We start from the raw sequence: 18549 nt of genomic DNA, 5'->3' as shown, positions 1-18549 counted from the left end.
AGAGCTCTGGGAACAAGAATGGATGTTTACAACATTTGGCCTATTTAATTGGATGCGTATTCGGTCATTTATAGTATATTCGTAAAATGCTTTTAGGTCACATGGGGCTGTCGTGCGGCCATTTTCGTTTGCGTTTATGTTTATTCCAGTTCCGAAGTGATTTTGTGAAGCGAACGGTTTTTAAAAGAGCAAGTAACACAACCTCGTTCCCAGCGCATGTTGTCTTTTTTATATCAGTATGGCAAGACGATGTGAAAAGCTACAAGATGCCCTAGGGACGAGGTTGCAAGTAACAGTAAATTTTCTTCAACCTGTTTAATTAAAATCGTCAATAACTCGAATAACGAAAAACAAAATAACGTTAATTACAAGCATTTTGCTTAAATTAGGCGGTTTACCCGACTACGCAGGATTGTGTAGTAATTTTAATTTTTACCTTCGTCGGCAATTCAACTTAATTAAAAATAATAATTCCACTAATTAAATAGAACTTAATCAACAAAATCGAAAGTAAAGAGCTCTGGGGTCGAGAATGATGAGACGAAACCGTATTTCTTATCCAAGTTACATGCCAAACACGCTTCGCTCGCTAACTAAAATGGTGGACAGAAGTGCACGCAGAAATTTTTTTGCAGCTGATGCAAAAAAAGATACATCTCAATCTAAACAACGTTTCTCTAGTTCATTTAATGAAATTAACAAAATTTATGGAGCTGGTTATATCGTAGGCCTGTTTGTTTTTATTGGATTCTTGATTTACGTGATATACACATCTGATTCGTTTTTACCTGCATCAAAACCTTTCGATTCACCCTTGCAAGAATTTAGTGGCGACAGAGCTAGAAAACATTTGAATGCAATAACAAAATTTGGACCAAGGGTTACTGGGAGCTATGAAAATGATATTACGACAGCTAACTATCTTCTAAAAGAACTTAACATGATAAAAGAAGTTGCTCATAAAGATTTTGATATTGAAATTGAACTTCAAACTTCTTCAGGTTCGTTCGCATTTGTGCGAAAAAGTAACTATGTTGATCTTGGATTTACAAGTACATACCAGAATATAACAAACGTTGTTGCAAAAATTTCTTCACCAAAATCTGATAATTCCTACATTTTGGCCAATGTTCACTTTGATACGGTTATGAATACTGAGGGTGCTAGTGATGATACCATTAGCTGCGCTGTTTTAATAGAAATTTTCAGAGCAATATGTCAAGGTAAGCCAGAAAATCTCAAACATGGTGTAATATTTTTGTTTAATGGAGCTGAAGAAGGTGGGTTATCTGGGAGCCATGCTTTTGTAAAAGATCACAGATGGTTATCACTTGTTAAAGTTGTTGTAAACATAGAAGCTGCTGGATCAGGTAAACTTTTCTACTAAAAACTTTAAAGTTTAATAATCATATTTTTTATCATTAAAATATGTTACCCAGTCTCAGACTATGTAAAAGTATGTTCCTGAAACCCTGGATACTTGCCTGTGATTTGGACATTTCTATTTAAGTTCAGGCAGATTCGGGTTTGCCTGTCAAAAAAAAGAATAAAGGTAGAGCACTGGAAAGAAATTGATTGATGGGAAAAATTTTTTTTTAAAAAAACAACATCTTTTTTAAATTGTGATAGCAGCAGGAATAGCTAAGGAAACCATTTATATTCTTTATTTTTTGTTATAGGTGGACGTGAATTTGTTTTCCAAACAGGGCCTGAACATCCATGGATTTTAAATGCTTATGCATCTGCAGCCAAGTATCCATATGCGTCTGTTGTTGCACAAGAAATATTTCAATCAGGTGTCATTCCATCTGACACTGATTTCAGGGTGTTTGTTCAATATGGCAATCTTGTTGGTATGGTTATCTTTTCCATGTTAACAAACAAATTTTGTTGCAGTTTTTTAAAACAGAAAACCAACTTTTCCTTTTAAATTTAGTATTCACAACACATTGTTTTTTTATCTATTTATTTATCTATGCTATAAGTTATTGGCACCTGGCAGTGTATTGTCTTCTTTATTTCTGATAGTTTTTTAGCTTATATCAATCAGGACCGGATGCTAAATATTTTTCATTAACAGTCGTCTAAAATGTTAAAAAAAGCAAACAAACTGCCATTTGAATGCTGTAAAATAAATTAATTGATTAAAAGTACGAAATATGGAAATTCTTTTGACTCCCTGAAAAGCTACAAAGCAGCTAACAAAACCCCTGTTTCCAATGTCTCGCATAATAAGTTCTTTAATTTAAATCATCATTAATTACCTCTAAAAAAACTACATTTTTTTAGTTCTTTTTTAGTTAGACTAGCCATATAAAATATATCCATCTAACTATTTATTTTAGGCAAGTGTGATTTCATTTCTAACCCCCTGTGAGGTCATCAAATTATTTTTTATCTGGAATCTGTTTGATTAATACTTTCAACAATTTTGCTAAGTTAACTTAGCATAATGATGTAGTTCCTTACAGACACTTCATGTCCCTGCCCCACACTACCAAAAAAGCTTAGGTATTAAAACAAAGACAATTTTACTTTATTTTTTGCAGAGGAACTTTATTTTAAATTAACTACTATTACTAGTTGATATAATAATAAATTTCTCTAAAACTTAAAAGAAAACAGTTTTAGTGAAGATTTTAACAACCTAAGTACTGTAAACACAGATGTGGAAAAAATTTGGCTGTTATGTGGGTCATTGATTTCTTCATTTGTACTTCTGCCTACATTCATTTTGTATGGACCTTACAAGCATAAATTATTTTCAAGAATTCAATTTTTTTACTAATAAACAACAAATGGTCCTGGGCTTTTCTAACCAATTTATATGACATCATAGGTATCGATATTGCATTTGTAGCCAATGGTTATGTTTACCATACGCGTTACGATGATGCTCAGTCAATCCCTTCAGGAAGTATTCAGCGAGCTGGTGACAATATCTTTGGGTTATTGATGGCAATGTCAAATTCTCCCTACATTGAAAACCCATCTTTGTATCAGCATGGAAGCTCTGTGTTTTTTGACATCTTGGGTGTTTTTGTAGTTCATTACCCAAAGAGATTACATATTCTCATGAACAATATCACAATTGTAATAGTGTTTTTATATGTGCTGCAACGATTAGTTCGTCAAAATTTTTCATCTCAAAGAGGTATATCATTTAAAACCTTTTTGACTTTGTTAAAACTAATGTGTTTTTTTAAGTCTACTGTGTATTTGTAAAATCCTTTTTGTTTTAGCACATGTTGGATTGAGAAAAGATGCAGAACATGTTTCGTTATTGTCACTGTTTCTAGCTATTGTTGTTATTTTGTTTTCATGGCTCACTGCTGTGATTGTTCCAATGGCTCTTGCCTATTTTCTGATCCAAGTAAATGTTTTGATGACATGGTATACCAACCCATTTTTTGGTTTGTTGTTATATGGGCTTCCATCATTGTTTGGGTTGCTGTTGACTCATTTCATAGGAAATAAAATTATAAACAAGGTATCTCTTTGTTTTGTGATATATTAATACAAACGACAAATTCATATTCAATCTAGAGCAATTGAGACTGTATGATTTCATGCAAAAGAAATAATTATCAGTGCAATAATTAAATTTAGAATTGTTCCATTGTCGTACAGGTGCTCTGACAGGGAACCACATATCCATTATAAGATTCTTAAGCTTAGTCCCCACAGGGGCAATAATCTCTTGTCAATAAAATTTAAAATTCATTGCTTATTTTTAATCGCTTTGATTTTATTGCTTACCATCCCTACCTGCCATCGATTTTTCCTAACATAAAGTGAAGATATGCGTGATGTTGTCAGCAATGTTATGATGATTCTTTCGATAAGAATGAAAAGAAACGAAAGAAATGTTTTTAAAATGAATTTTGAATAAGGGAAAATTAATTCCAAAGGGACTTTAGGCACCAAATTACATTTTTTCAATATAAATGTTCCTATTGAGAATATCAATTTGCAGATGTTTGCTTTTTAGATTTTTCAGAAAGTCACCTAAAATATTTGATAATTTGCTCTTTTTGGTTTCATCATTAATTGCTAAACAACACACAACATATCATGTGTTTACCAGGATCTGATTTGTCATAAATTTTTAAACTTTGATAGAATCGATTTTTTTCTAAATGCAGGTTGAATTTTTCCCACCATTTTTTGCTGTTAGAAATTTCTTCACTTGCGAAGCAAGAAATTCTTAATGTAAACACTTTGTTCTTACTTAGGTTTATTTTTCTGCAAATTGATTTTATCTCACTTCATATTTTGCAACATGTCGCATTATTTTATGCCACTTTTGTAACAACTCAAATGTAACATACCTTTAGGGAATTAATTTTTGCAAATATTGTGAGTTTTTGTCGATTTCGCCAAAATTTGCTCAAACTAGTTTTCATCAAAATTTTTGGAGAACACATGTTTTATTACACATTTTATATAAATTTTAAAGTTAAAGATTAAATCTATTGTTATCATGTTGGCATGTTCTTGAAGTTGATTTTTCTATGTAAGATCACAAAAGTTGTTGTTTGATACTCGTCAAGGCTTGACGTCATTTTTATATTTTTTTCATTTTAAAAAATGCCAAAGAAAGTGGCGAAGTCTGCCAAGGCATTTGCCGAACCTTTTCAGTGCTTTTGACTATTCTCTTTGGCATTCTTTTGCCGAAGGACTGTCGCAGTTATTTTGAAAAGCAAATATATCTAAAATTCGAATATACCGAAAATTCTTTGCTTAAATAATTAAAGCAATGAAAGACCATTATAGGCATAGGAATTAAGCTTTAAAAATGTATTTTCCTCAATTTAAAACAAAATGCGTGGACATGTGCAAGTATCAATACACACTATTTATGGTTAGCCCTGCATTACTATTAATTAAATAATGATTCATATTAAACATACTTGCGAATGCCCTGGCTTTTATGATATTAACAATAATTTGATTTGTAAGAATTCTCCCAATGTATTAATGTTTTTAGATTTCCTACACAAATCTGTCAGCGTTTGTTTATGCTCACCTACTCATTCTGGCAACAATTTTGTTCCTGATGAAATATGTTCTATCATCATATATCGTTTGGTTGTGGGTCATCTTCCCTTTTCTGTTATTATGTGTTGGTAAAGATGCAATAACATTTCTTCCTGAGAAGAAGGATCTGGGACTATTTATGTTGCATATTTTGGGTGCCATAATACCTGCTATAATTTCGATGTACCATATTAATCTGTTGTTTAACTTCTTTGGTCCATTGCTTGGAAGAGTTGGCACTGAACTACCAGGAGAATATGTTATAGCTGTGTTATCAAGTTTGTCTGTTATCACCATGGGCACTTACTTTGTAAGTGAATTATCTATATTATCAGTCAATAAACTCCCGTGGAAAAATCCACTTGTGCAGATTAAAAACGAAAAAGAAGGGTCATTTACATTTTGATGACGTCAGCAACCCATCCATAAAAAAAAATAATTTAGAACCTTGTTTTCACGTTACCTCTATTGTGTTAAGCTTAAAATACTGATCAAGAAAATGTATATGATCATGCGCTTTTGATGAGCGGTTAATAAGATATAAGGGTTTAAAAATTTTGCTGACGTCAGCAATTGTTCGTAAAAACCTAAAAAATTTTTCAGAAATTTGTATACCTGTTGCCTTCATTGTATAGATCTTGAAACACTGATGAAGAAAATGTATAGGATTATGTCCTTTTGACAAACTGTTGCAGAGATGTTGAGGTTAAAAGGTGTTTTGATGAGGTCATCAACCAGTCCATTTCAAAACGGATTTGGGGATCCATGTTTGGGAACTTACCCAAATTAGTCCCAGGTGGTCCCTAGTTACCCTCCCGTGAAATATCATTTACGTCACCACCTCGTTTCCAAGTTACTTGGCCTCAAAGTTTTAAGTGCCCTGTAATGGCTTCATTAATATACTTTCCTTTGGCGTTAGTATTAGTTTAACGGTAAAGTTTGGTAAATTACAGAACAATTTTATGGGCAATGTTTTACAGACTTTATCAAAGAAAATAGTGAAGAATATAATCCACTTTGCAAAAGTCACAAACAGACAGACAGACAGACAGAGGGAACTGGCATATTATTATATAGATAATACTCACTGTCTGTCTGCCTGTGAGCCAATTTAAAAACCAGGTTTGTAATAGAAAAAGCCATTATAATTGCAAAATTAAAATTATCATAATAACTCGTGTCCAAGTAAATTTCATTACTTCTGGTTAACAGGTGGGCAAGGTTGCAATAAATATGTATAACAGGTAATTTCCCTAGGGATTTTTGGCAGGCTAATGGAAATATTTAACTACCTGTAAGTCTGAAGAAGTAAAATTTCACCTAGGAAAACAAAATCAAACCTTGCCATATTTAATTTAAAACGTTTTGGTCTTACATAGCATTGCATAGCGTTTATTTAATAAATCTTAAGCCACTGATCAACATAATGTGTCATAGGATGTTTTATTAACGATTGGTTGAGTACATTATCAAATTAGTTAAAACTTTTATTGATAACTAGTCGATAAAGCCCGTGGAAAAATCCACTTAGCCAGAAGAACAATGGAAAAATAGGTTGTTTTAGACTTTTTGCTGACGTCAGCAGTGCTTTTACAAAAAGAAAATTTGTGAAATTTAGTCATTCGTTGTCTGTAATGTATATTGGCTGAAACGCTGATCAAAATAATGTATGGTATCGTATATTTTTGACAAACGCATTAGGAGATATAAGGGCTTAAAAATTTTGCTGACGTCAGCAAAGTCTCTACCAAAAGTTTCAAAAAAAAATTCGTACACCCAATGCATTCATCGTATAGATCTTAAAACGCTGATCAAGAAAATGTATAGGAACATGAACTTTTGACAAATGGTTGCAGAGATATTGGGGTTTGAAGGTTTTTGATGACGTCATCAACCCGTCCATTCCGAAACGGATTCGGGGACCAAGGTTTGGGAAACTTACCCAAATTGGTCCCAGGTGGTCCCTAGTTACCCACGCGGTGAAAAATCATTGACGTCACCACCTCGTTTTCAAGTTATTTGGCCTCAAAGTTTTAAGTGCACTGTAACGGCTTCATTAATCTAATATAGTATATTAACGTTAAAGTAGTGTTATTGACATCGCGCCGCAACGTCAAAAAATTTAACATATTAGACATGCATTTTTCAGTTACTTCAAAGAAAATTTCAGTAAGATCAAAGGTAAATGAACATATCCACTTTGCCTGTTACAGACACACGGAACTGGCGTATTATTATATAGATATCTTCAACCCATTGCATTTGAAATAAGTGGGTTGATTTTACATTTAGAAGGTTAATTTATGATCTAAATTGTTCCCTATATCCTGCTGAAAAAAAATTCTCCTACCTGTTGTCAAGTTAAATTTCTAAGTGTGATGTAGAAGCTTTTAAGTATCGCACACAGAGCATGGTATCATATGAAATATAATATGCATTTTTCAGTTCAAAAAGCTTCTTTTTCTTTTGCACTAAGAAAATTTTCAGAAAATGTCAAATTGCATAACAGTTATACCATAGTCTGATGAAATCACCTACATGTTCCGGATTACTATCATTGACCAATGGTGTATGGTCACTTTTATTTAAGTTATTTCTACCAACTTAGCAGAGTTATGCATTATTTTACAATTTTTTAAGACTAACAGAGACATGCTTATTCTCTGTTCAGAAAAACTCACTTCATTAAATAACCATATTTTGTCATTTGATGTGTATAGGACTAATACTTACTGTATATCTCGTAGCGCTAGGGAACTAAAACTGTCATATATTCTCCAAGGTCCAATTTTTAATCATGCCACAACAGTGAAGGATCTTTTATACAACAAACATAACAAAGAAACAACTATGTTTTTTAATAGTCAAAATCATAAGGGTGGCGTACATCACTGAATTATATATTGACTGTTTGTATTTTGCTGTGCCAGTAATGTTGATCAGGGATCATGTATACAACAAACATGACATAGAAACCAACAATTATGTTTTCTAAAAGTCACAATCACAAGGGTGGCGTACTTAACTGAATTAATTATTAGCTGCTTTTCTGTGTCAGCAATAGCTGAATGTGTATTTAGTAACTTCCTTTCTTTGGCGTTTAGCTAATGCGTTTAGTGTGGTATGTTTGGTGTAAGGATATCGTACCTTTAAAGAAGATAAGCAAAAATTATAGAACAGTTTTTTTTATGGCAATAACAATTGCTTCTTTCAATTTATGTTGTATGTTGTAATTTTTAACACATTTTTTTGTTTTTGTTTAGACTGGATTGTATCACAAAGCAGGAAGCATGAAAAAAGTCCTAATTTTTATAGGATTTTTGAGTATTCTTCCTATCATCTATGCAGTCAGTGGACGAATGTTTCCTTATTCTCGTGCCAACCCAATTACTCCAAAACGTTTGTTTATGCAGGTAAATCATTTATTTTTGTCCCTCTTATTATATTGTAATAACTTTAAACAAAATGTGAAAAAGTTAAAGGAAAAAAAATCCTCAGCATTTATCAAGAAAGACTAAAGTGAACTTAATAGGTATTTGTATCTGTCACAACTGATTTTATGTCAGGTTTATGGTTTTAATTAGCAAATGTTTTTATCTGCTTGGCCAAAGAGGATATTTTCTTGATAACAAGTTAGGCTTATTGTTTATTAGATAGTGAGAATGAACTGTGGAATTTTTTTTATCTTTTTGAACATTGGTTCTGGAGTTTTTTTTTAGGGCACCATTTTAACTGACACTAATTCAAAAGGAATATTTCTAGCACCAACTAAGTAATCTTTTTCAGCATACTCTACGTACATTTCACAATTCTGATGGAACTATTCGAAAACAAGACTCTGGTATTTGGGTGCAACCAATGGATTATCTAGGGATCAAGCCATTAGAAAATATATCTTTTTATAAAAATATTGAGAATTTTCAATGTGACGGTTCCTATTGTGGTTTGCCTTATTATTATCCAATGAGAAAAGTCGTCAGGTTAGTTTAAACATTTTTTTGATAAACATTAAACTATTATTGCACTGGTTTTCCTACTTTGATGCCTGCGAGAATAGTATTTTCTATGCTTTTTCTTTTTGCTGCTACAGAAAGCAATGGTATCTCCGAGGTGAAATACCTACTGGTGACAAACCACCCTTATCAACTGATGTTTACAGAAAAGAAGTTGTTAACGAAAAAACTGTTAGATTTTATTTTGATATAAAAGGTATTTATTTAGAAAGCTTTTTTTCTGAAATTTTACTTTTTTGTTTTGTTTGTTGTTTTAAAAAAGATATATACTTTTAAAAATAAATATAAAGCAAAGTATTTTCAAAACTGTAAGATCTGACCATTTTAACTTCTTATGTTTTTTAATTACTTGATCAGCCTTCTTTTTTTCGACTCAGCTTCGTTAAATTTCTTAATAATGCATTTGATAAAACCAGGTGAAATGTATGTTAATTAGTATAAGTAAACTTAGGATTGTGGGTAAAACAGTCAATTAGGTCAGTCAATTGAAACAATCAATATAACATATATCTTTATAACACCATTTAACTCTTGAAGTTGAACTTCCACTAAGTCAGTAAGATAAAAATTATTTTTGATATGGCAATGTGTGCTACTCGCTACTTGCGGTACCATTTTGGGTGACACGCAGACGTACAAGGGTATTATAATATAGATTATTTTTTATGTTTCTATAAAGGTTGGGGATAATGAATGTATAATGTTGAATAATACACAAGTAGCGACATGATTTGCATTTTACTTTCTGTATTAGGCCCAGATCACATGAATTTATTTCTTACACTAAAACCAAATACAACACTGTCTGATTGGTCAATGTATAAAGCTGAAGACGGTCACATATATTCAATGGAAGACTTCAATGGTGGAGAGACATACATCGTATTCTTTTCTCATGGCTATTATTCTGATGATTGGAAGTTTTGGCTTGAATTTAAGGTATATATTTTCATTTTAAAGTTTATTAGGAGATATGTTGAATTTAACAGCTTGAAGAAACTGGTACAAAAACAAATGTTATTTTCTATTTTGTGTCATTTTGAACTTTAAAAAGAGGAATTTAATAGATTGGATTCAAAGGATTTGAAAATGATGCTGTCAAACTTAAAATTCACTGTATTTCATTCTACAATAACGAGAAAACGTACCTTTCAAGTCTAAAAATCCCTGTATTTCGTTCTAAATTGATGACGGCACACAGCCATACGAAAGTTGAACTATTAGTATTAAATATTTTTTTAAAATACGAAATTAGTTTTTTTGGAAATACGTTATCCAAAATTCTATTGTGTTAAAATACGGATGTAGAAAGTGTGAAGGTCTAAAAACGACCTTCAAAAATTCTTTGGAAAAAACTAAAGGAATTTAAGCTACTCCTTTTGGCTCAGAGACAGAAAATCGAGACTAGTCAGTGGCCCATGGATAAATCCACGGATTTGACTGTCCCTTACATACCGCATTTTGACTAGTATTAAAGAGATGAATATGTTTGGATAAGCCTCGGTTTTTGAACTGAAAATGTTTTTAATTTATTTGTATTAGAAAAATGATTATAATTTTTTAGTAATTTAAAAATTACAAGTTTTGTTTGTTTGTTTTAGAGACAATCACAAGATGGTTATCTTGCAGAATTAGGTATTGCACGCCATTACCTTCATGGAAAAGAAGCCAGAACGCCTTTCTTAAACTCGGCTATCAAAGCTTTACCCGACTGGATATGCGATAATTCATGGACAAGTAATTATGATAGCTTTACTTTGAATTAACAAATTGACTTGACATTTAAAAAAAATTGTCTTAATGTTTTATAGGGAATCATGTGTAATTTTTTAATTAAATTTCAAACGTAATTTTTCAATGTTAGTTAATGTTATCACTCTATTTATGATAATAAATTTTACTTATAATATAGTCCTTTTGAATTGAACACAATATGAATTACTGACAAGCTATTACTTTGCCTTGTTCCGTAAAATATATTAACATGGCGCTTATTCCTGCTTTTTGTATAAGTTAAATACAGTACTGGAAAAAGCTTGTTTAACATATCAAGCGCGCAACGTGCGTGGACTCCCTCGATACGCGATGTACCAGGTTTTTAATAATAAGAAACAATTAAAATAAATTGTCGCGATCTATCGAGAATCTAGTATCGTGACAAAATCCGTCTTGATGTGTCGCAATGGTAGGTGATAATGAGAATAAAGAGAAAGTTTTTTTAATGAAAATAGGGAGAAAGTTTTATTTATTTCAAACACATCTTTGCTTTATCTTTTTTTTTATTTTAAATAGGTGTATATTATAAGAAAATTTTTAACCTTTGTATTTATTAAAGTAATTCTAGCGCATTACTTTTTTAACGTATTTTTTTTCTAACGCTACTTTTCGTTCTTAAACTTTGTAAATGCAATCTCTAACGAAGCTTTTTTTGTCGCCGCTTTTCGTTCTTAAACTTTTAAAATGCGATCTAATAAAACTTTTCTATTGCCGCTTTTCGTTCTTAAATTTTTAAAATGCGATCTAACGAAGCTTTTCTATCGCCATTCTTAGTTCTTAAATTTTTAAAATGTGATCTAAAAAAGAAAGATTAACGCTAGCTGTATACCCTACTAGATTGTTATGCATAAGTTAAAACAATATAACACAAAGGAAGTATAATTATATTTAAACATCCGCGATCATTGTTGAATACACTCTTATTTTTAAAATAGTTCTATTATGAAAAAGTGTTAATGACCTCGATAGCTTCGAGAATGACATTGAGACGGATGCATTGAGAAGCCCTCTCGATACAATTTGAAAGTGAAAAAACGTCTGTTGCGGATCGAGAATACTGTCGCGATACGCGAAGTGCGATGTTAACCAACCTTTTTCCAGTACTGTATATGAACTTTCATCTGTCTTCAGCAAGCTTATCACTGCATATTACAAATTGTAACTCAAAATGAGACCAGGACGCATGTGGAGAAGAAATGCTGAAGATAAGAACAAGAAATTCCAGTCACAACACTATTCGCCTTATTCTGACAAAATCTATGGCTCTCAATATATTGTGTCTTTGGTTATTTTTATTGGATTTTTGGTATACATGATATACACATCAGACTCTTTTTTACCTACATCGAAACCTATTGATTCACCCCTACAAGAATTTAGTGGCGACAGAGCTAGAGAACATTTAACTGCCATTACAAAATTTGGGCCAAGGGTTACTGGCAGTTATGAAAATGATATTACTACAGTTAACTATCTTCTAAAAGAACTAAACCTGATAAAAGAAGTTGCTCACGAAGATTTTGATATTGAAATTGAACTTCAAACTTCTTCAGGCTCGTTTGCGTATGCACGACCACGTGGTTATGTTATTACAAACGCCTACCAAAACATTACAAATGTTGTTGTAAAAATTTCTTCACGCAAATCTGATAATGCTTACATTTTGGCTAATGCTCATTTTGATACACCTATGAATACGGAAGGCGCCAGTGATGATACTGTTAGTTGTGCTGTTTTGATTGAAATATTTAGATCGATATGTCAAGGCAATCCAACAGATTTGAAACATGGTATAATATTTTTGTTTAATGGAGCTGAGGAGGGATTTTTATCTGGAAGTCATGCTTTTGTAAAAGATCACCGATGGTTATCACTTGTTAAAGTTGTCGTAAACATAGAAGCTGCGGGATCAGGTAAGCCTTTTATAAATCCTTTAAACATCATTGAATAGTTTTGTTTTTTTATTGATAACGTTTTGTACTATACAGCATACAGTTTTGTTAATGTCTATGTTGCAATAACACCCAGGCTATGTTCTAAAAAATGTTAGGAAATGCTTGTTCTTGAGAAATGTACAGAGTGATGTAATAAAAACTATGAAATATTTTATACTTGAAATATGGGGATTCTGCCATCCTTTCACAAGTTATAAGAATGATTACCCCACAGTTAAGTATTTTTTAATAACGTTTTATGGTTTGTAAAAAGACAATGAGCAAGATATGTTGTAAATTGATCTTGTGCACGAAAAACTTTATTGTGCTTTTTAAGAAATTTGATCCGTTAAAACAAGCCTGAATGAGCACTCAGTCACGGTGTAGATAATTTAAACGGCCAAATAAATTACCTAGTACATTTATTTAAGAGTGGTGATTACTAATGAGAGGGCATTTGCAATTGATAAAAAATCTTCGGAGTATAATTTCCATTTTTACTTATACTAGGTGGACGTGAATTTGTTTTTCAGACAGGACCTGAACATTCATGGATTTTAGAAACATATGCTTCCTCAGTAAAATATCCATATGCATCTGTTGTTGCACAAGAAATATTTCAATCTGGCGTTATTCCAGCTGACACTGATTTTCGGGTGTTTGTACAATATGGAAATCTTGTTGGTATGTTTATTATTCCTATTAAAACAATGCAAAGCTTGTTGAAGTATGTTAATAGATCCTAATTTTCTGATTATAATTCTCTCTGTCTCTAATGGTTATGTACTAAATAAATAATAAAGATATCAATTTTTACTGCTACCAGGTATTGATATCGCATTTGTAACCAATGGTTATGTTTATCATACACGTTACGATGATGCTCAGTCAATCCCTTCAGGAAGTATTCAGCGAGCTGGTGACAATATATTTGGGTTATTGATGGCAATGTCAAATTCTCATTACGTTGAAAACCCATCTTTGTATAAGCATGGAAGCTCTGTGTTTTTTGACATCTTGGGTGTTTTTGTAGTTCATTACCCAAAGAGGTTACATATTCTCATGAACAATATCACAATTGCAATAGTGTTTTTATACATACTGCAACGTTTAATTCGTCAAAATTTTTCTTCTCAAAGAGGTATATATATTATTTAAAACCTTTTTGACTTTGTTAAAACTAATGTTTGTTTCTTTGATATCTACTGTGTATTTTTAAAAACCTTTTTGTTTTAGCACACGTTGGATTGAGAAAAGATGCAGAACATGTTTCCTTATTGTCTCTGTTTCTTGCTATCATTGTTATTTTGTTCTCATGGCTTACAGCTATGATTGTTCCAATGGCTCTTGCCTATTTTCTGATCCAAGTAAATGTTTTGATGACATGGTATACCAACCCATTTTTTGGTTTGTTGCTATATGGGCTTCCATCATTGTTTGGGTTGTTGTTGGCGCATTTTATAGGAAATAAAATTATAAACAAGGTATCTCTTCGTTTTGTAACATATTGATAACGAAAAACAAACCTTGGCCAAAGTATATGTATGATATGTTGTCTTGCGTGTGTTATTTCTTTTTATTCATTATATTTCACATTTTCATATTGATTATTCTGCAGCTAGTAAGTTTTAGGTTGTGGCTGGGACAATCAACCAGTTTCAGAACAGACAGGTTGATGACTTTATCAAAAAAGCTATCAACCCCAATATCTCTATAGTTGTTTGTGAAATGTACATAATCCTATATATTTCCTTGATCAGCGTTTAAAACTCTATACAATAGAGACAATGTTTTTTTGTACTTTGACGGGCCTTTTCTGATGTCAGCAAAATTTTTATAACCTTGTATCTCTTTAATCGTTAAAATCATATGACACTATACAGGTTTTCAAGAGTGCAATAGGTTGACATATTCTGAAAAAAATTATTGTTGTGTGTTTTGACAAGTCATTGATGACATCATTAAAATTCCAATTACAGGCCCTTCTTTTTTTTCTGCCTAAGTTGATTTTCCATGGGCTTGCTTTTAACTACTTTCTATTGTGTCACACAAGACTTTTCTAAAATAAGCTGCAATAATATTCATTTTGTCGTGTAGTCCTTCACACATGATGAAATCAACATTTTGATTTTTTTAACACAGACTTAATATACTGAAATTATTCAATTCCCCTGTTGTTATTTTTTGTTATAAAAACTTTTAAGGTAATAATTTTGATTTTTTGTTTTTAGATTTCCCGCACAAATCTGTCAGCGTTTGTTTATGCTCACCTACTCATTCTGGCAACAATTTTGTTCCTGATGAAATATGTTCTATCATCATATATCGTTTGGTTGTGGGTCATCTTTCCTTTTCTGTTACTGTCTGTTGCTAAAGATGCAATAACTTTTCCTCCTGAAAAGAAGGATCTGGGACTATTTATGTTGCATATTTTGGGTGCCATAATACCTGCCCTTATCTCAATAAATCACATCAATATGTTATTTATTTTTTTCGGCCCATTGCTTGGAAGAGTTGGCACTGAACTACCAGGAGAATATGTTATAGCTGGATTATCGAGTTTGTCTGTTATCACAATTGTCACTTACTTTGTAAGTTTTATTAGCTGTCGTAACATGTTATTTCACTTAAATTTCAGCTTTTTAATGTTACTTAGGAAAATATCAGATAAAGTTTAAGAAGTAGACGGAATACAATAGAAGACGTTTTCGCGTAAAACCAAAACTTGTTATTAAAAACACAAGTAATAATGGTTATATGTGGTGTTTTGTTAATTTACATCTCTTTTATGACGAAAGTGTTGGTTTAGTTATAATTTTTTTTCTACTCAATCACGTCTTTGAAATTTAAAGGTCTTATACCTGCTGTTGCATAATTGTATAAAAAAATTGCACAATGTCTTTGGTTTTCTTTTTGTTTAGACTGGGTTGTATCACAAAGCTGGAAGTATGGAAAAGGTCTTAATTTTTATTGGACTTTTGAGTCTTCTTCCTATCATCTGTGCAGTCAGTGGACGAATGTTTCCTTATTCTCGTACCAACCCAGTCACTCCAAAACGTCTGTTTATGCAGGTAAGCCATTTTGTTTAGTTATGGATGTTTACTCTAGCTGTCGTGTTGCTTGGTTGAAGACGACTGGTAATTTTTACAAAGCTTTGGTAATTTGCTTGACATGATTAAAAGGTTGTTAACAACTTATTTCAAATCAAGTTTGGAGAGGCTGATATTTGTTGAATAATATTTTTCCATTTGATTTCTGTTATTGTTCTAATAAATAAATTTTTGTTAGCACACTTTACGGACATTTCACAATTGTGATGGAACTATTCGAAAACAAGACTCTGGTATATGGGTGCAACCAATGGATTACCTAGGGATCAAGCCATTGAAACATATATCTTTCTATAAGGATATTGAAAATTTTCAATGTGATGGCTCCTATTGTGGCTTGCCTTATTTTTATCCAATACGAAAAGTCGCCAGGTTAGTTCAAACAGTTTTTTGATGAATATTAAAAACACTTGTGTTTCTATTTTGGTGCCTGCCAAATTAGTATTTTCTTCGCTTTTTTCTTTTGCTGATACAGAAAGCAATGGTATCTTCGAGGTGAAAACCCTGACAGTGACAAACCACCATTATCAACTGATATTTACAGAAAAGAAGTTGTTAACGAAAAAACTGTTAGATTTTATTTTGATATAAAAGGTATTTTTTAGAAAGCTTTTTGTTATCCAAATTAGCGTGTGTTTGACTTTTCAAGTATAAGCAGTATAAGCCCTTGTGAATGATGCTTAATGAATGAATTTTTAGGATTTACTTGAGCAGAGCAGTCATTTTATACATAATAGAAAATTCGTTCCATGAGAATTTATTCCTGCGCCAAGATTATGCTGCTGTGTTTGTTGATAATAGTAATTGAGATGACCGAAATAGCATGCTAGAGACAAGGATATTTGCAGTAGGTCAACAGAAACTTTATGGCCAAACAGTAATGCAATATTTGGAGAATAGAAGTCAGGAATCGTTAGATTACTGTATTTTTTTGCAGCTTTAAAGAGTGAAATGAGTTTCTCTTTCATTATTAGTATTTTCAGTATTCGTTACCCTATTGTTACCCTGACGATGATATTAAGAACGGTTAACCTTAGATAAAATTGGGGTGAAGGAAGCTCCGTTTACCCGGATCGAAAAAATCTTGTGGCTTAATCAACAAACAATATTGTGTGATTCAAAAAAAGTAACAAATGTTTGTCTTTTTCTTTATATCAGGACCAGATCACATGAATTTATTTCTAACATTAAAACCAAATACAACACTGTCTGATTGGTCAATGTACAAAGCTGAAGATGGTAATATATATTCAATGGAAGACTTCAATGGTGGAGAGACATACATTGTATTCTTTTCTCATGGCTATTATTCTGATAATTGGAAGTTTTGGCTCGAATTCAAGGTAAATAATCTTTAATAGATTATCAATAAAAAATTCAAATCAAAATTAGAAGAAAACTGAAACTCAGGTGAACTTTAGATTCAAAATGTTCTTCTGGTTTTACCATGTTCCCATGTGGGTACAAACACTCCAACCTAATTTGCAATAGTCTAAAATTTGTCTAAAGAATGGAAAAAAGTTTGCGAAACTTTATAAACAGTATTCCATCCTGTTATCGCATGTTATTAGTATGATATCAATGACAGTTATTTTATGCTTCAATAGTACCCAACTGTCTAGCTCATTGAATGAGTACCTCCCTTAAATAAATCTTTCAAACAACTAGAATTGCCAATTACGAAAGCAATATGCAACAGAAGTGTACCGTTTTTACCTTTTTATTGTTGCTTTTACGTTCTTGATGGACTTTTTTTGAAATTCATGAAAAATTCATAAAGAAAATGCCCTCCTCTAAAAGCAAGAAACTGCAAACCACTACAATTCTAATCTATAGTTTGTATGAACACCGCAAAGGTTAGTAAATAAATGGTACTTTATCTAAAAAAATTAGAGATTCAAAAATCTCCACCACTTTTTTCCTTACAAAAAAATGTTTTGAGAAAAAGTGACTTCGCTGTTACAGGTCCTGCAATTCAATTATTGTTTCTTTCTGTGAAAATTCAAACAATAAGCTTTCTAAATAAGCATCAATTTTTTCATATGAGCATGTAACATAAAATTTTGTAAAATAATTAGCGTTCTGGAGTCGTTAACTGAAAAGAATTAGTGTGGTCTAAAGGTTACCATGTTTTTGTCTTTGTATAATTCAGATGAATATATAAGAGTAGTTGTGTAGCCCTTGGAAAATCTTAAATATTTAAGATGCACTAGCAACTAGCATTCCATGTCATGATCAGTTATATTTTGATTTTAATTTTTTTTTCATTATAGAGACCATCTGAAGAAGATGGCAATCTTGCAGAATTAGGTATTGCACGCCATTACCTTCATGGAAAAGAAGCCAGAACGCCTTTCTTAAACTCGGCTATCAAAGCTTTACCCGACTGGATATGTGATGATTCATGGACAAGTAATTATGATGGCTTTACTTTGAATTAACAAATTAACTCATTTATTAAATCATGATGTTTTATGTGTTATTTTTCAGAAATATTGGAAAAAATAATTTTTAAATGCTTGGTAATGTTGTCAATTCGTGTATAATTATAAATTTTGTTTATATATAATTCTTGTGAATTGCTAGGTTTTTTTAAAAAAATTGTATATAATTTTTTAACTTTAAGTAAATATTATCAACCTAATAAATACTAATTTTTACTCTCCCTTTGGATCA

General features: G+C 31.7%; 2 protein-coding genes across 2 annotated transcripts; both read left to right on the top strand.

Annotated features, from left to right (window-relative positions):
* The first annotated feature begins 525 nt into the window (after positions 1 to 525).
* LOC130630363 (endoplasmic reticulum metallopeptidase 1-like) lies at positions 526 to 10960 on the top strand. Its single transcript, XM_057443838.1, has 10 exons — positions 526 to 1370; positions 1680 to 1853; positions 2840 to 3154; positions 3243 to 3490; positions 4991 to 5350; positions 8304 to 8453; positions 8827 to 9020; positions 9131 to 9249; positions 9808 to 9992; positions 10655 to 10960. Exons 1-10 carry the CDS (start codon positions 533 to 535, stop codon positions 10817 to 10819), a joined length of 2748 nt encoding a protein of 915 aa, XP_057299821.1. The 5' UTR covers positions 526 to 532; the 3' UTR covers positions 10820 to 10960.
* Positions 10961 to 11566: 606 nt separating this feature from the next.
* Positions 11567 to 18531, top strand: LOC130630364 (endoplasmic reticulum metallopeptidase 1-like). Its single transcript, XM_057443839.1, has 10 exons — positions 11567 to 12742; positions 13274 to 13447; positions 13590 to 13904; positions 14000 to 14247; positions 14995 to 15354; positions 15685 to 15834; positions 16052 to 16245; positions 16349 to 16467; positions 17032 to 17216; positions 18147 to 18531. Exons 1-10 carry the CDS (start codon positions 11998 to 12000, stop codon positions 18312 to 18314), a joined length of 2658 nt encoding a protein of 885 aa, XP_057299822.1. The 5' UTR covers positions 11567 to 11997; the 3' UTR covers positions 18315 to 18531.
* Positions 18532 to 18549: the final 18 nt, after the last annotated feature.

The sequence above is a fragment of the Hydractinia symbiolongicarpus genome, chromosome 2, assembly GCF_029227915.1.
Source record: "Hydractinia symbiolongicarpus strain clone_291-10 chromosome 2, HSymV2.1, whole genome shotgun sequence".
Classification (NCBI taxonomy): domain Eukaryota; kingdom Metazoa; phylum Cnidaria; class Hydrozoa; order Anthoathecata; family Hydractiniidae; genus Hydractinia; species Hydractinia symbiolongicarpus.
Note: the sequence above shows the minus strand (reverse complement) of the source record. Positions and strands in the feature narration are given on the sequence as shown.